At 41.9% G+C, this 22443-nt stretch overlaps 1 protein-coding gene across 3 annotated transcripts in view; it reads left to right on the top strand.

Annotated features, from left to right (window-relative positions):
• Positions 1-2154: 2154 nt before the first annotated feature.
• The window catches only part of abcd2 (ATP-binding cassette, sub-family D (ALD), member 2), a 42343-nt gene continuing 22054 nt past the window's right edge, over positions 2155-22443 (top strand). Inside the window, exons 1-5 of one of the 3 annotated variants that reach the window (XM_078419875.1) lie at positions 2155-2256; positions 7499-7679; positions 11954-12066; positions 13822-13990; positions 15915-16009. In XM_078419875.1, the coding sequence (XP_078276001.1) occupies positions 2173-2256; positions 7499-7679; positions 11954-12066; positions 13822-13990; positions 15915-16009 (642 nt within the window). In that variant the 5' untranslated portion in view covers positions 2155-2172. Of the gene's footprint in view, positions 3176-7498; positions 7680-11953; positions 12067-13821; positions 13991-15914; positions 16010-22443 lie in introns of those variants that run through there. The other 2 variants (XM_078419874.1, XM_078419876.1) reach the window with 2 other exon arrangements.

The raw sequence follows: 22443 nt of genomic DNA on the forward strand, positions 1-22443 counted from the left end.
TCCCGGACCAGATGGATATTATCCTGGATGTACCGGCCCGGTACCATGTAAGACTGGTCAGGGTGGATCACTTGGGCCAACACTGGGACCAGACGGTTGGCCATTGCCTTAGCAAAGACCTTGTAGTTGATACAGAGGAGGGAGAAGGGGCGCCAGTTCTTTTGTAGGCGGAGATCTCCCTTCTTGGGCAGAAGGACCACGACAGCCCTCCGCCAAGACAGGGGCATCTCCCCGGTCGCCAGGCTCTCCCTCAGGACCATGGTGTAATCCTCCCCCAGGATCCCCCAGAAAGTGCGGAGGAACTCTGCTGTCAGGCCGTCCAGGCCAGGGGATTTGCCCCTTCGAATCTGATGGAGGGCCGTGGTCAGTTCGTCTAGTCTCAGGGGAGCGTCCAGACGCTCGGCACACCCCCTCCCGGGCCGACCGTGGCTAGACCTTCCCACAGATCACTGCACTCGTCCCCGCCGGAGCTAGCTGGTGAGAGCTAGGTCCCATAAAAGGAACGAACCGCCGCGTTGATGTCTTCTGGTTGGGTGACGGGGGAGTCATCTTCAGCGAACAGCTCCACTAACTGCTGACGGCCTCCCTGCCACTTCTCCAGCGAGTAGAAGGGTGAACCGCGGTCCAAATCGTGGAGCATTTGGATCCACGACCTCACGTACGCTCCTCAGGATTGCTCTAACTGCAGCTCCTTCAGCACATCCTTCTTCCCCTGGTATTCCCTCCAGAAGGTCGGGTCCCCGCTGGTCTGACTTAGACACGAATCCAAATCGAGCAGCTCACTCCCGAGCTGTCTGTCCTTGGAATCGCGCCTCTTGGTCGACCCCCTAGTGTACTCCTGACAGAAACACCGGATGTGGGCCTTGCCCACGCCCCACCATAGCCGCAGGGAGTGAAATCCTCCCCGCTTCCCCCTCCAGGTGGTCCAGAACCTCACAAACGAGTCCCGGAAGCGGTGATCCTCCAGCAGCCGGTTGTTAAAGTGCCAGTACGCGGACCGTCCCCGCATGCACAGCGGGGTAAACTCCGCCCACACCAGGTGGTGGTCTGAGCACGGCACCGGCCGCATGGAGGCTGCCGATACACGGGAGACGTACGCCCGAGAAATATATAGGCGGTTGATGCGAGAACCACCCCCCTCTGACCTCCTGGAGTAGGCACTAAAGTCGGGGTGGAGGTTCCTCCAGGTGTCTGCTAAGTCAAAGGAGCCCACGAGCTCCTTCCACATCTTCACCGACTCCTGGCCACACTGGATACCGGAACGGTCTCCTTCCTCGAGGGTACAGTTGAAATATCCCCCGAGGATCACGCAGTCGCCAGGATCGATGGAGCTCAGCAGGGTAGACACCACCCAGAACAGGCCCGTTTGCAACACGACGGGTTTCTCAATCAGTACCCCATTCCTGCCTTCTCCCCATACCCCCTGGATCCGCTATCCTTAAGAGCTCTATCTAGCTCTCTCTTGAATGCATTCAGAGAATTGGCCTCCACTGCCTTCTTAGGCAGAGAATTCCACACATTTACAACTCTCTGACTGAAAAAGTTCTGAGGGACAGAAGGGCTGATCTCCCCTTCCCCCTCCCCGCCTACTGTCCCTAACTACACATGCGTGCTCTGCACCTCGTCCTGGGTGCGTTGCTCCTGAGCTTCCTCGGGTGTATGAATCGGGACTCCCTCCCCAACAAGACTCTCTCCCTGCTCCATTTCACCCGAGTGGTCCCCATCACCACCCTCCCCAGAATCCCCTCCAGAGCATGGGACAGGAGCCAGAACCAGAGGGCGGGAGTCTTCCTCCACCACAGTACTCCCCTCCTCACTGAACGATTCCCGTATGTTCCCCCTTCCACTCCTCCCTAGAGAGATTCCTCCTTTTTTTCGAAGGGGAGGAGCTTACAGTCTCTTGGGTCACCTGCGCAACCTTAGTCTGCGGCTCCCCCTCCTCCCGCCCGACCCCCTCCACCCCCGGCTGGATTTATGGGGCTTGCGGACTCCCTAACGGGAGGTGACGGGATGGGTGAAAAGATCTTATCCTCGGGGGTTTTGTTCCCCAGGAGCTACAGCTTCTTCGCCCCCTTCTTTTGACCCTCCCCATCCCCATCCGTGCTCTACGCAGCCGACGCGATGATGTGAAAACGTCATGACGTAATGACGCAGCAGACGGCGCGGCACCGGATGGGAGCAGCCGTTGCTCTACGCCATGACCCCCGCGAGCGCCTTGCCCGCCGCCGCCTCATCTTTCCGCCGCACATCGGACAGGTAAAAGGTGCAAATGTCCCATCTCCCGCAGATTGCTGCCGCCGTGAGATGGACCAAGTCCACGGCTGCCCGCCGAGCGCTCCTCTTGGCTTTGGCCACCTATGGCGTGAAGAAGTTGTATCCGCTTCTCCAACACCACTTCCATGGCAAACTGCGGCCTGGTACATCTTCACCTCGTCACACGCCCAGCCACTGCTTTGACAAGAAATCTCCCACTGTTGACGACGAGTTTTGTCAGCAGCTTCTCAGTCTCGGCAAAATCCTATTCCCCAAACTGCTCACCAAGGAGCTGGGCTTACTCTGCCTGCATTCGGTGGCTTTGATTTCCAGGACTTTTCTCTCAATTTACGTGGCCGTGTTGGACGGGAAGATAGTGAAGACAATCGTTGAAAAAAACCCTAAAAGCTTCGTGCTGAAGCTGGTCAAATGGCTTCTGGTGGCCATCCCTGCCACTTTTGTCAATAGTATGATCCGTTATCTGGAATGTAAGCTGGCTTTGGCATTTCGCACTCGTCTGGTAGATCACGCATATCGCACTTATTTCACCGATCAGACTTACTACAAGGTTAGCAACATGGATGGGAGATTGGAAAATCCAGACCAGTCACTGACAGAAGATATCTTAATGTTTGCACAGTCTATCGCACACTTGTACTCCAACTTGACGAAGCCAATCTTTGACGTGATGCTGACCTCTTACACATTGATCCAGACGGCATCTTCGCGTGGAGCAAACCCCATGGGACCAACACTTTTAGCAGGCCTCGTCGTCTATGCCACAGCCAGGGTATTAAGAGCCTTCTCTCCAAGATTTGGTAAACTAGTGGCCGAAGAAGCCCAAAGGAAAGGATACTTAAGATATATCCATTCACGAATTATCGCCAATGCAGAAGAGATTGCTTTCTACAGGGGTCATAGGGTAAGGATTTCTGCAGTAAACCTGGAGCTCATTAAACTGATGGTTCAAAGGCTATCATGACAGTGAGAGATGGTTGCATGAGGCCATTAGTGTATTATTTTAAACTACACCTGACACTTTATACTTTACCTAATGCTTTGAATTAATATATAAGATTGGTAGTGAAATTCAGGAAAATTGATATATTTCATAAAAATAGCAAGAGACCTATCTTTGCCTAAATTCTCTAATTTTAAAAAAATGAGCTTTGTATACAGCCTCTTTAAAATATAGCACAACATGGGATCAGGCCCCTTGACCCACAATGAAGGTGCCAAATGTGATGCCAAATTAAGCCAATCTTCTCTGCCTGCATGTGATCCATTTCCTGCATATCCATGTGCATATCCAAAAGCCTCGTAAATGCCACTATCGTGTCAGCCTCCACCACCACCCCTGGTAGTGCATTCCAGGTGTCCCAGGCAAGAAACTTTCCCTAAAATCCCAAATTTAAAAAAATTGAGTCTTATTTTTATTATATATCTATAGCCTCTGCATAAGATATCGTTTTGTCACTGAATCCATTTGCACTGATTCAATTTTTCTGTGATTTAGTTCTGTTTACAGAAGTGACCTACATCTTTAAGTTTTCTGCCATTCCATGACAGTATAAATCTCAAATTCATTTGTAATATAGCTCAGGAGGCTGTGGAAACAAAGATTTATATTACCTTTTATATTTCTAAATCTGTATTTTTATATTTACAATTTTTAAAATTTTAAACTATTGTTTTCTTTTTATTCTGATAATGTCACTCAGTGCAGAAGAGGAATATTCATTTTTGAAAATGATTATTTTGACGTTTTTACATCATACAGAGTATACCGTCAAGGACACGTGTTAGAAAGACATTCTGGCCTTCCATCACAGTGAGGAGGGGACTGGAGGAGACTCACTGTGATAGATGTTTCTTTTGTTTGGTGTTGGTTTATGATTGTATGTGTTATTGCATTTTTATTGATTATTCTTATTGGTCTTATTGTTGAACTGCGGGTAATTTTTCATTTCACTGCACATTTATGTGTATGTGACAAATACATTGACTATTGACTAGAACCTATGATCAGATTGTTGTCAAGTCAAGTCAAGTCAATTTTATTTGTATAGCACATTTAAAAACAACCCACGTTGACCAAAGTGCTGTACATCTGTTTAGGTACTAAGGAAAAAAATCAAACATACAGTAGCACACAAACATAACAGCACATACAAAACAGTTCACAGCGCCTCCTCAGTGGGCCTCAAACGCTAGGGAGTAGAAATAGGTTTTGAGCCTGGACTTAAAGGAGTCGATGGAGGGGGCAGTTCTGATGGGGAAAGGGATGCTGTTCCACAGTCTAGGAGCTGCAACCGCAAAAGCGCGGTCACCCCTGAGCTTAAGCCTAGACCGCGGGATAGTGAGTAGCCCCAAGTCGGCCGACCTGAGGGACCTGGAGTTAGAGAGGTGGGTTAGAACATTTATGATGTAGGGGGTGGAATGTCCATTTAGGGCTTTATATGTGAATAGGAGGAGCTTGAAGTTGATTCTGTACCGTGCAGGGAGCCAGTGGAGAGAGGCCAGAATCGGCGTGATGTGGTCCCTTTTTCGGGTACCCGTCAGTGGTCTCGCTACGGCATTTTGGACCAGTTGCAGGCGGGACAGGGATGATTGGCTGATCCCAGTGTATAGGGAGTTGCAGTAGTCTAGGCGGGAGGAAATGAAAGCGTGAATGATTTTTTCAGTGTCATCGAATTGGAGGAAAGGTTTGATTTTAGCTATGGTACGAAGTTGGAAGAAGCTGGCTTTTACCACAGCGTTGACTTGCTTGTCAAACTTTAATGCAGAGTCAAATATCACGCCGAGGTTTTTGACATGCGGTTTGACTAGGCAGGATAGGTTTCCAAGACTGCCTGTTATCGATTTGATGGAGTCGGGGGGGAGGGAGGGGCGAATAGGATGACCTCAGACTTGCTCTCGGTCAATTTCCATGGCCACATCATGCAAATATGGAAATAGTGCGAAAAAATTGAATAAACCAAATGGGAGATTGAATGACTGGTCCAGAAGTCTGGAAGTTGTTGTTATCAGATGAATGAGTAATGGACATCAAGACCTCTGAAGCTATGCTGGAGTTGAGGCCAAGAACTAATTTTCAAATATGATTTTGTGGGAAATTTTTTACATTTTGGGTATTTGTAAATTTATATGTAACAAAATATTCTTTATGTACCTTATCCAAATAATGCAACTTAAGAGAATGATGCTTTGTTCGCATTAGATTGTGTTAGAGGTTTTTCTTGTCTGCAAAGTATTTGAAACATCAGCCCCAATCCTATGTCATTATTCTTTCAGTAACCACAAAATATAAAAGTAACTGAGTCAGGAACTGTTTTAAAGTGACAATGATTTTGCAGTAAAACAAGCTGACCTATCTGTGAAGGCTAGAAAAAGCCATTCTCATAGTGCCTAGGTTTCACACTATGCAACACAATTAAAAACTAAATGACTAGATTGCCTATTCTGGAAATGTTTTCAACTCAGTCAGTGCTTGCTTAAATAAGAATGTTAAATTGGGATTGGGGCTCTACTATAATTGTATATATTGAATGATATTTTATGTGATTTACAACGAAGCAGATAATTACCTATGAGATCAATAACAATGGGCAATAAACCAATATACTTCAGTACATGTTAAATCATCCTATTATTGGACATGACATTTGGCAACTGGTCCTCTGGGTTCTAAGATTTAATCCATGTTTTCATAGCATGCCTCTCTTTGAATAAGCACAAGGGGTTTTTTGAGTATGAAGACAGGAAAAGCTGAAGTTTTCAACCATTTTCCTGCTTTGTTTAAAGCTTGTTAGCAAAGGGGAAATGATTTTACTGAAGTTAAGATTCTTGCCCTTGATACACTGAAAAAAAGGAGAGAAGAGGAGTGAAATATAAAGCCATAGTAGGGATATGAGTGGAAGGAGTCCAGGGAGTTGGGTGTTGGTGGGGAAGGGGAAAGAGAAAATTAAAGGAAATATGGGTCTGCTGGAAAAGGGTCTTGACCCAAAACGTCACCCATTCCTTCTCTCCAGAGATGCTCCCTGTCCCGCTGAGTTACTCCAGCATTTTGGTACCTATCAAAGGAAATATTTGATATTTATGAATATGATAAACATGAAATATGATAGAAGATGAGGGAGGGGAAAGAGCAGGGCGACTGGTATGTTGGGAGAAATGGGTTGAAATTGGAGAATTCCGTGTTCATACCACTGGGTTATAAGCTACCCAAATGGAATATGAACTACCGCTCTTCAAGTTTGCATGTGTCCTCACTCTGGCAATGGAGTAGGCCAAGGATAGAAGAATGGGAATGGGAAAGGAAGTTAAAATGTTTAGCAAACTAGAGATCAAGTAGGCCTTGATGTATAGCGCACAGAATTTCAGTGATGTAAGGAAACTACATCAGGAGCTTTCTTCCCCCTGCCGCACTACAATCATTGAAGATGGAGTGAACTGAAACATTACATTTCCATTCCTTTCATAGATGCTGCCTGACCCACTGAGTTACTCTGGCACTTTGTATGAACATTCCACTAAATGCTGAACATTAGTGTAACTTCTTAAGAAGGACATGCATCGTAATATAGGTGTTACTTTGGAGTTATAAAGAAAACATATTGATGCTGCTTTTCCCACTTAAACTGCAGATTGCAATGCTTTAAAGAAATTCCTTATGTTAACAGTTGAGTTGAAAACACTATCATAGAGAGAGAGCGAGAGAGTCAGTGTGGAAACAGGCCCTTCAACCCAACTTGCCCACACTGGCTAACGTATCCCATCTACACGAGTCCCACCTGCCTGTAGAGTCATAGAGAGTCATATCGTTAAATCTTCAGCATTACTTTAGGTGTATAAAGTTTATATTAAGTTGTTCAAGACCATCTAAAATACCCAAGTTTCACTAAACTTGCACTACATTATATTCTGCAATGCTATTTATTTTGTTTCATATAATTATTTCCAATTTTATAGTCATATACAGCACTTGAATTGTCATTTAATTGCCCATGCCGACCAAGGTGCCCTATTTACACTAGTCCTACCTGCACGTGTTTGGCCCATATCCCTCTAAACCCTTCCTATCCATGTACCTGTCCACATTTCACATCACAACATAAGATTCCAGTTTCATTGGTATTTCAAGCACATTGTTTGTCCATGAATTTGAAATACAGCAGGACCATCTTTCAGAAAAATATTGGTCATGATTTTACTTGCTTTACAATCTTCCATTTTCTTTCCTTAGGTGGAAATGAATCAGCTACAGAAAAGTTACAAGTCGCTTGTTGCCCAGATGAATCTTATTTTGTCTAAAAGATTCTGGTACATAATGTTGGAGCAGTTTCTAATGAAGTACGTGTGGAGTGCAAGTGGATTAGTAATGATAGCCGTACCCATTATCACGGCAACTGGTTTTGCAGACAATGGTAATGAGGCAGATTCTTGAATCTGATTAATATTTTGGTTTGATATTATTGAAGGATAATGTTAAGTGGAAGCCCCAACTGGAATTCAGCCCTGGGAAGGGTTGTTGTCAAGTCCTTGTTAGTCTCCAATTGTCGTGATTCCCCTCAGTCCTATTCGGCCTGATATATGATTGTAAAGCTGTATCACAAATGTAAAACAAAATAACTCGGTTGTTAGAAGCGACAAATATACAGGGCTGAGAATGAGCATGAGTAATTGGGAGATTTGCTCTGAAGCACTAGGAGATTTTATTGTGTTTTTGCATGCTCAATAGAAATGTAATTCATCATGATCTGTTCACAGCAGCAATTATAGTTGAGCCCACCCTCTTCAGTAAATGGCATTTTCATGCATCTAATTTGTATCCACCTCATTCCAACCTTACAAGATGGCAAATTGCAATCGAAAGTAATCTTTCTTATTTCAAAATATTTGTTTTTGCATTTATGGGTTTCTATTACTAATTGTTTGCAGTGACTGAAGCTACTTCATTCTCATGAATGCTTGACATTTATTTTAAATGTTTGAAACACTTTCTGTATTAAAGAAACTAGGATTGAGAACTGGAAAAAAGCATAGATTTTTTTTTTTTAATTAGCAAGTCATGCAGCATCTCTGGGAAGAGAAATGAGTCAATTAGGTTTTGGGTCTGTGACTTTTCCTCAGAACTGGGAAAGAGAGAAATTAGTTAGTTTACAGTGTGCAATAAGGTGGGAAAGGGATATGTGAAACAAAGAGAATGTCTGATGGGACGAGTGAAAGTGGCTTAATGTTGGCAGTTGCCAGTACTTTAAGCTTCTTGGTCTATGTAATGAGTTGCTAATAATAAGACGATGGGACCTGCCTAGCAGGCTAGACCTGGAGTCATAGACTTGTATAGCACAGAAACAGGCCCTTTGGTCCAACTCATCTATACTGACCGAGACGCCTTCCTGAATTAGTCCCACTTGCATTTGGCCCAAATCTCTCTAAACCTTTCTAATGCATGAACCTGTGCAAATGTCTTTTAAATGTAATTGTGCGTGTCACTACCACTTCCTCTGATACAAATAGCATAAGAAAAACTGCACCAGCATGATATAAAACAGGACATGCTGGAAAAATTAAGTAAATTGTCCTCTTCTGCTGTTATGTGTTCAGTAGAGAATGGGGGCGCAATGCCTCATGTGTAGCTTGTGCAATATCTAGAAGTAGCAGTAATCTGGATGTTTCCATATGCAGTGTAATAAAATGTTTTACAGTCATGTAATCACTGCATGGAATTAGACCCACCTTGCCAAAAAACTAATCTAACATGGATGGGAAAGGTTAAGAGGGATATGGACCAAAAACAGGTGAACAGGACTAGCTCAGATAGAGCATCAAGGTCAGCATGTACAATTTGCGCTGAAGGGCCTGTTTCCATGCTGTATGACTGCACAGATTTTTTTTCATGCCCACTCATTGGCTCTCCACCCTCCATATCCCACATTTTCTTGTGCACATCTACAGTACAGACAATTCAGGGTAGTGCCATTGACAATATTGTCAATATTTGTCTCCAGCACATTGGAAGAAACCAGAGCCCCTGGGGAGGAACAGTGTGTCACTCTGCTGGTGGTTGAGTTCTTCATAATTTTTGATTGATTTATCCAATGTGCACAGTGCAATATTCCAGTATGGCTATTTTGATTTTGTCCACACAAAATTATTCCATCGGTGTGAGAACTATAACTGATAAAGGCATTGAACATTACAGAGGAGGTTTAACTGGAAATTATAGATGGTCAGGTTGCTTGCTTCTATGACTTATCAATGTTTATGATCTTACTGCAACCCTCTAACCACCATCCTGCTGCATTCTCCCAGATCATTTTACGAGCTTGACACTTCATTGCCTTCTAACTACACTCTGCTTCCCACTGATTCCACTCTCCAATCACCTTCATGATTTCCCCAAATTGCGGAAAAGACCTTTGTGCATATTTTGTGATTATGATGTCTATTGTACCTTGACTGATTTCTTCATCTTGTGCGTAATATCATGTCAAAGACCAATGAGAAAAAAGTTTAAGTACAGAAATATTAGGTTAGTTAATTTTTATTTCTGATGTCATTAGTGAAGAAGCTGGTTAATAATCTTTTGCAGTTGTGATATAATTAAGGGCTTCCTGTTGTGAGAGACAAACTTAATGGGCCTAATATCTTTTCAATGTTAATATCTTTCAAGGAAAGAATTCAGCCATCATTCCTCAGTTCATCCCAAATGTGACATTGACCGACATCAAAGTGGTGGCTCTTAAATCTGCCTTAAAAATGGCCTGGTGAGCCTTTCCATTCAGGATTGGCAATCTATATACTAAAACTCTTGTTTGTTTGTTCCTGAACTACAACCAAAACGGTACACGATAGCGCAACAATTTTAGGCCCACCTTACTCACCGTCGTCCCTTTGGTGCTAATGGAAGAAGTTTCATTGAAATCGGTGTTATATTTTTAAAGTTATTCACATTTTAAAGTTTAAATCTATCTCCTATGGAGGGAGAGGAGAGGGGAGGGGGGTGGAGGGAGGGGGGAGGTTGGGGGGAGAGGCAGGGTGGAGAGAGGGGGGAGGAGGGGAAGAGAGGGTGTTGCACCAATGCAGGAGAGGTTTGGGTCCACTTGGTCTAGTAAGTAATAAATGCTGTTTTAACCTGCAACATTTATATCCCACGCATTAATAAATAATGCTGAGACAGGATTAAAAAATATATAAGTTACTTTCATTTAGAGTGGCAGTGCTCCACCACAAGAGGACAAATGAAGAAGTATTATTGGGGGTTTTTTTCAAGAAAAAGAAGCAAGTACACTTTCTATTTTATAGAGAAAATATTTGTTCCTTTCTCTTTGCCGATTTTGGAGTAAATTTATTCACTCTTCTTTCCCAATTAGCTGAGCCACTTTTGTTGTCTGTTGTCTTTTCCATATGTCCATCGCTCATTTAAGGGAAGAGATTTTCCTTCTCCCACATATATTTGGCTGGCATCACATGCTGGTTTCTACAATATACTATTTCATTCCACATCCAGTTCTGCCAGAACAAAGTCAGACCATCCAAGCAAAGTAGCAGTGCTTCTAAAAGAGCACAAAGACATAGGAAGGGATGAGTCGACGACAGGGTGAGGATAGAATCTTTGCAAATTTAATGGGAAATTGATTTTTATGGAAACTTTTTGCAGCCATTTTATCTTAACACGTAAAATAAAATGCTTAGGATTCTTGATCTAGAAGATCCACTGTTTCCCCATGGCATATTTAAAACCTAGGGAGTAACTATTATTGAAAAACACTAAACTTTTTGCCTCTTGACTTCAGTTATAACTTCAAACCCATAAAGTATATACATAAATAGTTATCTAAAACATAGAAATATAGCGATTACTGAGTGGGAAATTCTTGTTTTTTAAACATTTAAGATGCAAGGTACCCAAAAGATGCCACTCTTTTTCTGAACATTATTCAGAAAACAATTTATGTTCCTCATTTGTGGTCCCAGGATTGCACCACTCGTTATCTAAAGTATTTGGCATCTACAGTAAACTTGAAGCCAAATGCAGCAAAGAGGAATAAATTCAACAAAAGTGTGCCCCTTTATTTTTCTTATTTTTATAAAATCTTATCCGAATATTTTTCCATCCTCTTGTTTTCACTATTTTGAAGTACAGTGGGAAAACCAAGGAAAATTGTGGAAAAATTAAAGTTATTCTTGGTAGTGATGAGTCTGCAGTGACATTCAAAGGGCCCTTCAGTGACGTTGTAAGTTTCATTTAATTGCCTTAATTATTGATTTTGCATCTATTAGTACTGCTTAGAATGCAGAATAACTTTTCAGGAATTACTATTTTTCTCAAATCGGAATTAGTCCAGCTTATTTATGATAAGGAATTGTGAATTTTGCAGCTGAAAGATATACTTCTGGTACTTTTAAGGGGTGAACAACAAATAATGTTATTTTAGTGTAAATGCATTGAAAGCTTATGTTGCATGAAATACAATGAAAGCCCTAAAATACTCTGACAAACGTTTTCTATGTTCCCCAGTTGAATTCAAAATGGTGATCAGAGTAGTGAAAGCTTATGACCAGAATTTAGATACAGTACACAATTGTAGTCACTATTTTTGGTATTTAGTACAGTACATGTTTGAAATGTATATGATTTTTAATAGGCTTTTTTTCAGTAGAGTTTAATTTGTGTTTAAATTACTTTTTTTTCAAGCGTCTGAAGATGGAAGTTTGGTTAGTGAACGAACTGAAGCTTTTACGACAGCACGCAATCTTCTGGCTTCTGGAGCAGATGCGATCGAAAGAATTATGTCGTCATACAAAGAGGTTTGTGTAGCACAAAAGTAGGATTGAAATCTAATTTCAATCTAAACATTGAAATTAGATTGTTTAGATTCTTATATCTGGCTCTTAAATCTCCCAGATTTAAGATTTAATCTCATGGTTGCTGTTCTGGCACCATTTGGTCAGTCAATCGCTCTCCAATTAAATTTTGGAGCATTGTAAGCCATAATCTTAAATTCCCAGTACAAACTCCTTTCTCTAACCAGAAGCTGAACTGATAACTGATTTCCAAAACTTCCAATCTGCATCATGTGTCATACAGTTTTATCTCCTACTTTCTTGTCTTCTCTCTGTAGACCTATGACTTAAATGTCTTAATTTTGAAGTTCTTATCCTTGATTTCCATCCGTCCTATTATCCACCAAGATCTCAGTGTTATGTTTCTGATCCCCTTGCATCCCCAATTTTGTTCGTTTCATCAACTACCTATCCCATAAACTCTTGAATTATTTATTTAATAAACGAGTTTGGTATCTCGACTGTGCATGCGCTAAACATTCGCTCACCTGTGCTAAACTTCTCGCCGGCTGAGTTGCTGCGTGAATACAGACCTGCGTTTCATCCGTATTTTCCAGTTTTGCTTCTTCAAGGTAAGAAAATACTGCTTTCAAAACTATTAATTGGGTGTATTTATGGTTTGTACAAAACTACGATGATTTTGTAGGTTTAATTGCTTTATGCTTTGGCGAGTGAGCGAGATCGTGACGATTTTCTTTTGCATTGTAACTTGTGCCGGAGCTGCTCTTCAAGTGGGAATATGTCGCACTTCCCAAACCATGAGCTATTCTTGGTTTTCTTAGTCGTTCTTGGATTGTTGACGATGCAAAAGAAAAACAAACGTTTGAGTGAATGAATTGCTGCTTTGTGCGGGCGGTGGCTACAGTCTGGAATATCAGTGGATGACCACTGGAAACCCGAACCTGCTGTTCATGCAGTGATTAGACAGCTGCAGAGGTCAGCTTCCAGCGGAACAGTTTGTCTGATCAAACTCCCTATAATATCACCCAGAAACACATCACTCTGGTAGACACAAAATGCTGGAGTAACTTACCGGGACAGGCAGCATCTCCGGAGAGAAGGAATAGCTGACGTTTCAGGTGAAGACCCTACAGGATGCACAGTTGAGATACCGAACTCGCTTATTCTATCTGCTGCTGATCCTATTAAATCTTTAAACCTGCTCTTTGGCCCTGCTTTTAATGATGTGCCATAATGAACTGCCACGATGTGACTTGGTAACAAAATTTGATGGGCACTCCAATTAAGTAATTTAAATTGGACTAGTTCATGAAGATTGATTTATGACTGCTATTTAGTTAATATTCCACAAATTTCCTTGAAGTGTGCCATTTTTTTCTCTTTAATGGGACTACTACATAAACCTCACTCATATATAATTTAAAAAGGCAAGAAAATCTTGCCATTGACTGGGTCTCAGAAGCAATCTTAGTCACATTTGCAAAAGTCAAATGGCAAATTTTGTATAACCATGACACTCTTCCTTTCCTAAATTAAACTTGGGGACACTTGGAGGAAAAAATACAAGAATTTAATGAACATTGCTAATGGAAATCATTGGGTACCAGAATTGGACTTCAACATATTCCTGTCAAACATTTGCACGCTGAAATGAATAATACATTATTTAGTAAATCTTGAGCTGTACATAAAGGTTTATTGTTTTGTAACCAAATCATAAAGTGGCTATGTTGATTTTTTTTCTTCTTTGATTTGCAGATCACTGAATTGGCTGGCTATACAGCCCGAGTACACAACATGTTTTCGGTTTTTGAAGAAGTTCAGAGGGGCATATATAAGAGGCCCGCTATCAATCAGGAAACTGAAATGGATTCCAGTAAAGTAACTAAACATCGGTTAAGTATTGAACATTCTTTGGAACAGAAAGGTAATCAGTTGTGAATGCCTATAACATACAGATAAAATGTTAGCTTTTCTTCTGTGTTCATTTGAATTCGTAATATATTGAAAAAATGATATATTGCTTTAGAAGAAGAGCCACAGAGATTCACTAGAAAGGTTCCTGGCAGATCTGTCAAATAAAGTCACTTCCTATCTTTCTAAATTCTTGAGAATTCCATCCTCTGTTCTTTATGAACTTAGCAGGATATTGATGAGGGAAATTGAGGCATTGGTCAAGAATAAGAAGGATGCATGAGATGGGTATAGGCAGCTGGGATCAAGTGCATCCCTGGAGGAGTTTTGGGAACTGAGGAGTAAACTAAAAAATGAAATCAGAAGCGCAAAAAGGGGCCAGGAGATAGCTCTGGCAGATAGCATTAAGAACAATCTTCAAGAGATTTTATTAATGCATAAGGGGGAAAAGGGTAACTAGAGAGAGAGTGGGACCCCTTGGAAATCAAAACAGTCACCTCATGTGGAGCCACGGGTCCTCAATGAGTATTTCTCCTCTGTATTTACCAACGAGAAAGACAGGAGGAGGGAGGAACTTGGGGCAGTCAATGGAAGTGTCTTGAGAGCAGAGGATAGACACAAAAAGCTGGAGTAACTCAGCGGGACAGGCAGCATCTCTGGAGAGAAGGAATGGGTGACGTTTCGGGTCGAGACAATTAGTGTTAAAGGAGATGCTGAAGGTACTATCGTGTATGAAGGTAGACAAATTTCCAGGGCCTGATCAGATATATCCGAGGACATTGTGGGAAACTAGAGAGGAAATTGCTGGACCCCTGGTTGAAATTTACGAGTCATCTTGAAATATTGGAGAGGTGCCGGAAGACTGGAGGGTGGCAAATGTTGTGCTCAATTCAAAAAGGGCTGCAGGGAAATGCTGGGAACTATAGGCCAGTGAGCTTAACATCTGTAATTGGAAAGTTACTAGAGGGTATTCTGAGGGATAGGATATACAGGCATTTGGATGGACAAGGACTGATTAGGGATAGTCAGCATGGTTTTGAAGGTGGGAGGTCGTGTCTCACAAATCTGAGTTTTTTGACTAGGTGACCAAAAAGGTCGATGATGGCAGAGCTGTAGATGTTGTACATGGATTTCAGTACGCCATTCGACAAGGTTCCGCATGGTAGGCACCTCGGGAAGTTAGATCGCATGGAATGCAACGAGAGACAGCTGAATGGATAGAAAATTGGCTTCATGGAAGGAAGCAGAGGGTGATGGTGGATGGCTGCTTCTCGGACTGGAGGCCTGTGACTAGTGGTGTACCTCAGGGTTCGGTGCTGGGCCAGTTACTGTTTGTCATTTACAACAATGATTTGGATGAGAACATATATGGCAAGATTAGCAAGTTTGCTGATGATATAAAAGTGGGTGATTTTGCAGATAGTGAAGATGGTTGGGAAAAATTGCAGCAGGATCTTAAATCGATTGGTCAGGTGCACTGAGGAATGGTTGATGGAATTTAACAGAGAAATGTGAGGTGTTGCATTTTGGGAAGTCTAACATGGACAGGGCGTGCACAGTGAATGGTAGGGCTCTGGGGAATGTTGTAGAGCAGAGGGATCTAGGATTGCAATGTTCCTTTAAGGTCGAGTCACAGGTATATAAGGTGGTCAAAAAGGCTTTTGGTGTATTTGCCTTCATCAGACAGGTGGCGAAAATGTTGGAGAATTATATGCTGTATGCGACGGCTGATGGGGTGGAAGGTGAGGACAAGGGGGGCTCTGTCCTTGTTACGAATAGGGAGAGGGGGTGTAAGAGCAGAGCTGCGGGATATCGAGGAGACCCAAGTGAGAGCCTCATCTATAATGGAAGAGGGGAACTCCTGTTTCCTAAAGAATAAGGACATCTCCGGTGACCTGGTACCATTTCATTGTGAATAACTTTGTTTTATCTGTCAGGTCACGTTATTGATGTTGATGTTGGAATTGTCTGTGAAAATGTTCCTATTATTACCCCAAATGGAGATCTTGTTGCTTCCAGCCTAAACTTTAAGGTACGTATTAAAAACTAAAATGTTATAGGTGAATTGGATTGTTATTCAGTTGTTACAACTTCATTACGTATCATTTTAAAACTTCCAATACCTGTTAGATCTGATGTAGTATCTAAATAATGCATTTGATTTATATGAAACTTTTGGATGACCTGTTTAACTTTAGCAGTTTTTTTTACATGTAGGAGAAATGTTATGTTATTTTATTGAAAGATATAAACAATATACACATTTACAAAATCTTTCCAGCAAGACATAAAATTGGAATTTGGAAGATCTATCTAATCTTGAAGATGCAAGTGCAGTTTTATAAATGTTTCATCACAGAAAAAAGTATATTATATTTTAAATAATATTTTTTCACTTTAATTATGTCTTCAAGTAGTCCAATGTACCAGCTTTTGATACGTACGCATAAGTAAACCCATGAATGTCATCAGAAACAAACATTATTGCTGAAGGATTGGAAAAGGTTTTACTTAATATGATGGATACATAAATATGATGTTAAATATAAATTTAATGGCATGAAAGGAAAGTGGTACTGCAAGAAAATATGAATCTGATAATAATCTTTTTTTTTTTGCAGCTAGCATATTGAATTACCAGTGCGCTGGAATACCAGATACCTAATAGATTTAAGATTTTTACTTAATTATCTCATTGCAATAATGTCCCGATTTTATTTGCATTGTTGTGGGGAAGAATCTGTGGTCAAGAATGTTTCTCCTTCGTCTTGCCCTCCAATACCATGGAGGCTTGTGAGAAATAGTAGGGAGTGGGTGCTGCACTGTAAGGAGTTTGTACGTTCTCCCCGTGACCTGCGTGGGTTTTCTCCGAGATCTTCGGTTTCCTCCCACACTCCAAAGACATACAGGTATGTAGGTTAATTGGCTGGGTAAATGTAAAAATTGTCCCTAGTGGGTGTAGGATAGTGTTAATGTACGGGGATCGCTGGGCGGCACGGACTTGGAGGGCCGAAAAGGCCTGTTTCCGGCTGTATATATATGATGTATGATAAATTATAGTTGATCTTCTTGTGAATCAGCCAATAATCTCTCAACAGCATTGCTTCATTTTAGTGATTACATTTTCAAAGAACATATTAATAGAGAATTACAGATGTTTTCTAATTAAATAAATTGTTAGTGAGGGCTATAATTTGCACAAAACTTGGAATTTCTTTTCAGTAGATAATTTCCTGATTTTAGTTTACTCATTTCAATGTAAATTGTTCTGTGACAATCACTTTTATTTTTTACATGCTTCACTATGTATGTCGCTTTAAGACCACAGGCTGAGTTTTGTCTTTTTTGAAATACATAAACCATATCTTAGGTTGATGTTAGGTTAGTGTTTATACACAAAGGGGGACCTGACGTAGGTAGGGGAGGGGGGGGAAACAAAGGGGGAACTTGCGTGGATACTTTATAACTTTGTAAGCGCTCTTTTTGTGACGACTATTTGCATACCTTGGGTATGCAAGCAAAGAATTTCACTGTGTCGTGTCACATGTGACAATAAAGTATACATTCATTCAGAACGTATTTAGAGTCCGTTATATTGCGTGGAAACAGGACTTTTGTCCCACTCGTTCATGCCAACCAAGATGTCCAATCTAAGCTATGTCCTGCGTTTGGCCTATTTATAAACCTTTCCCATTTATGTGCCATATAATGTCTATGGAATGTTGTCATGTGCCTGTCTTAACTACTTCCTCTGGCAACTTGTTCCATATACCCATCACACTCCATGTGGTGGAAAAAACGTCCATCTGGTTCCTATTAATTTTTTTTCCCTCATCGTAAACCTATGTCCTCTAGTTCTTGCTTCACCCTCCCTGGGAAAAAGATACCTCGTATTCACCCTATCTATTCCCCCTCATGATTTTATACACCTCGATAAATTATCCTTTAGACTCCTGCACGCCAAGGAATAAAGTCCTAGTCTGTGCAGCCTTTCTCCATAGCTCAGGCTGTTAGGTCCAGACAATATCCTTGTAAATCTCCCAAGCACTCTTTCCATTTTAATGGTGCCTATTCTTGGCAAGGTGGCCAAAACGCCATACTCCAAGTGCGTTCTTACCAATGTCTTGTACAACTGACTGATAAAGGCCAGTGTGCCAATAGTTGTCTTCACTGTCCTATCTACCTGTGACATCACTTTCTTGGAACTGTGTACCTGTACCCCATGATCCCTCTGCTCTACAACACTCCCCAGGGCCCTAATATTCACTACAAACGTCCTGCCATAATTTGACTTCCCAAAATGCGGTACATCACATTTGGCCCGAATTAAATTCCATTTGTTATTACTCACCTAGCTGATCAAGATCCTGCTATAATTATTGAGAATAATTTTCACTGTCTTTGATACCACCTATTTTTGTGTCATCTGCAAACTTACTAATTATGTCGTGTACATTCTCATCCAATGCCATTTCTATCGTTTTGTGTAATGGTATATTGCAGTTGAACATACAACAGTACATCCCTTTGTCCACAACTGTTTTTCACGGTTGATTTATTTGTTCTTGAATATTTTTGGGGGTAGTTGGGAAGCTGTTAAAATTAAATAGCCTGTCTGGATGGGAGTGAAGGTAAATATTCAGACGATATTGATTTATTCAAATAATTTGAATGTCTGATTTGGCATTTGCTATCTATAAAATAATCAGATGGTAATTGAATTTGATACTAGATAGGCTAATGGGAAAGAACACCATCACTTCAAAATGGGTACCCTGACTCTTAATTTCTGATACCTCAGATTGTAACTCTTTTCCTTGCACCTGTTAAAACCCATTAGCCCCAATTAGTCAGTAGGTTTCCAAAGGTAAGTTCATGAACAAAAATATGTTGAGTAATTTTTTTCTCATACATTTCCATGTCCAGATACACAGCATAATTTAACAGCTAAATATTGGAGCCAACTGCTTTTTCTTTAGTTTTGTTTTAGTTTTAGAAATACAATGTGGAAACGGGCCCTCAACACACAGAGTCTGCCAAGACCAGCAATCACCTATACCCTCATTCTATCTTACACACGGGACAATTTACAGATGCCAATTAACCTACATACCTGCATGTCTGGAATGTTGGAGGAACCCGGAGAAAACTCACACGATCACAGGAAGAACATACAAGCTCCTATAGTCAGGATTGAACCCTGGTCTCTGGTGCTGTAACGCAGCAACTCTACCGCTGCACCACTGTGCTGCCCTAAATTTCTTGTTGACAAAGAAAATCATTCTGAAATAAATAGAAAAGCAGACAGTTTTGCCCAGCTGATCTGGACTTATGCTCCACTTAAATCTATCACCTTCCTCTACTATATGGACATTACCTTTTTAGCCTTTTCCTTCAGCCTCTAATACTTTTTAAATGTGTCTACCCTATTTGCAATAAACATTCATTGAAAAGAGGGAATAAGAGAATAAGAAAAGCTATCTAGGAGCTGTTGGATTAGACAGCTCTAACAAAAGTATGCAGAAAGTACGGGGGAGGGGATGGTTTGGATAGGAAGAGAAGAGTGTTGGGAGAGGTAATTTTCTAGAAGCTCACATGATCAGATTTACTACCAATATTGCAAGTAGTTGGGTTGTGTTTGTACAGTTGCTGGGGAGAGAAATGCAGCGGCCAAGGAATAAACTGAAATAGAAAACAGACGGTAGAGATAACAATTATAAAGACGAAAATTAGATTTCCCTTTGGCCTTAGATTAGATTAAAAATTCTGCCATAAAGATAGCGGAGTCGGGACGGTATGGGGTGAAGGCAGGAACGGGAATGATCAGCCATGATCGCATTGAATGGCGGTGCTGGCTCGAAGGGCCGAATGGCCTACTCCTGCACCTATTGTCCATTGTCTATTATTGTCTATGTTACATATGCTACATATTCATTGTAGCAGTCCCAACCTCCTGCACTACTTTGTATCAGGCACACTCACCACACACACACACACACTGTGATTAGGTATGTAAGCACTTTTCAGTATCACTACGCCACACAGGCAAGGAGCTGAATAAAGGAGTAAATTAAGGCAACTGAAACAACCTGAATTGTGTCGTTATTATCAGGACATCAAACCCGAAGACACAACATGGTGGCAGCGGTGACTTTCGAGTAAAAACCCGCGCTATTGTGAATCGCTATTGTGAATTAGGAACAGCGGCTGCAGAGAAATTGATTTTTTTTGTGCACCCGCCTAACAACACAAGATGGCGGCCTCCACAGCAGCAATGAGCCTCCACCCTACGATGAACTGGGACGCCGATGATGTGGTGGAGGCGTTCAAGAAATTCAAACAAAAGAGCCAGCTGGCATTTAAAAGCTTCCTGAAAGGAACTGCAGATGAAGAGAAGGTCAGTTATATTTTACTATGGCTCGGGGAGAAGGGTCTAGACATTTTTAACAGTTGGAGCTTAACAGAGCCTGACTGCAATAATCCGGGAATAGTCCTTGAAAGGTTTGCGAACCATATGGAGCCCAAATCAAACCACAGAATCCATCGGTATGAGTTCCAAGGGCTAAGACAAGACCCACAAGAAACAACCGACACTTTCCTTTCGAGACTAAGGAACGTGGCCAAGAAATGCAGATTTGGTGATGAAGATGACAGAATTGTCGACCAGCTAATATGGGGGTGCGCCCACCAAGAGGTCCAAAAGTCCCTAATAGGGAAAGACACCCTCAACCTAAAAGACGCCGTAGATGCTGCCAGAGCTTTCGAAGCCACAAGGAAACAAATGTCCTCCCTCTGCCTTCAAGTTGGCTCATCTCAGAGCAGCACCAGAGTGAATATAGACGCTCTCTCAAAACGTGACCCTGGCTCCACCTTAAAGGCTCCAAAGCAGACATTTTCTAGGCATGCAAACAAACAAGCAAGCCAAAGAAGCTGCTGGAACTGCGGTACAGAGCATGCATTTGATGATCGCAGGGCGTGCCCAGCATACGGGACTACCTGCAACTCATGTGGGAGGCCTAACCACTGGAAGAAAATGTGTAGGTCAACAAAATCATACAGCACCAAGCCAAAGCAGCAATGGTCAAAGAACGATAGAAATACGAGAAGGAAACAAATACACGCACACGTCCAACAGGAAGAGGAGATAACCTCAGATACCTCTGAGGAAGAATTCCTTTCCGTTGGGACCATTGACGTCCACGAAATGGGAAACAGCAAAACACATAGCAACAGAGAGGAAGCATATACTATAATACAACTACAGAAAAAAGTGGGAAAGAAAAGAACAACGATTAATCTAAGGCTCAAAATTGATACTGGAGCCCAGAGCAATATCTTACCAGTCAATCTTTACGGAAAGATATTCCCTGAACACATGACAAAAGATGGCAGCGTCAGGAAAGGAATCCTTGGAAGTAGCGATGTAGTCCTAGCTGCATACGGAGGTTCCATAATCCCACAGCTAGGCAAAATAATCATAGCAGGAACATACAAAGGGAAAGAAGTGAAATGCCCCTTCTTCATCACTAAATCGAAAGGACCTGCTATTCTCGGCCTGAACACGTGCCAAAGACTGAAGATTGTGTCAATCAACTATGAAATCAAGACAAACTCCTGCAGAATTGACAGAAACATACCCATCAAAAACCGGCCGCCCATCAGGAACAAAGAAGAATTGATGGACATGTACCCAGAGTGTTTTGACGATACCGTTGGTTGTTTTGAGGAATACGAATACCATATCACAGTAGACCCCAGTGTGAAGCCAGTGATCCACCCACCCCGCCGTGTTCCCCTTGAACTGAAAGAGAGGCTAAGGGAACAACTAAACGAAATGGAAGAAAAGGGCATCATCACAGCAATAACTAAACCAACTGATTGGGTAAATTCAATTGTTATCAAAGAAAAGCCAAACGGAAAACTAAGGATATGCCTTGATCCCAGGGATCTGAACAATGCATTGAAGCGCGACCATTATCCAACTCCAACCCTTGAAGAGATCACACCCGCACTAGCCGGTTCCAAGGTGTTCAGCAAGCTGGATGCTAGCAATGGATATTGGAACGTCAAAATAGACCGGAAGTCATCAATGCTCACCACTTTCAACACGCCATTTGGCAGATTCAGATTCAACAGGCTCCCATTCGGGCTGAAGGTGAGTCAAGATGTCTTCCAGCGGAAAATAGATGAAACATACAAAGGCTGTAAAGGGGCAATCGGGATAGCAGATGATATCCAAGTATACGGCAGAGATGAAAACACGCATGATTACAACCTCCATGAGGCTATGGAAAAAACTCGAAGAGCCGGCATAAAGCTCAATGCAGACAAATGCATAATCAAAGAAAGGGAGTGCAAATTCTTTGGACTGATTTACTCTGCAGAAGGAGTGAAACCGGACCCTACAAAAGTGGATGCTATCAACCACATGGAGGAACCCAAAGACAAGAAACAGTTAAGAAGTTT

The sequence above is a fragment of the Rhinoraja longicauda genome, chromosome 23 (genome assembly GCF_053455715.1).
Source record: "Rhinoraja longicauda isolate Sanriku21f chromosome 23, sRhiLon1.1, whole genome shotgun sequence".
NCBI lineage: Eukaryota > Metazoa > Chordata > Chondrichthyes > Rajiformes > Arhynchobatidae > Rhinoraja > Rhinoraja longicauda.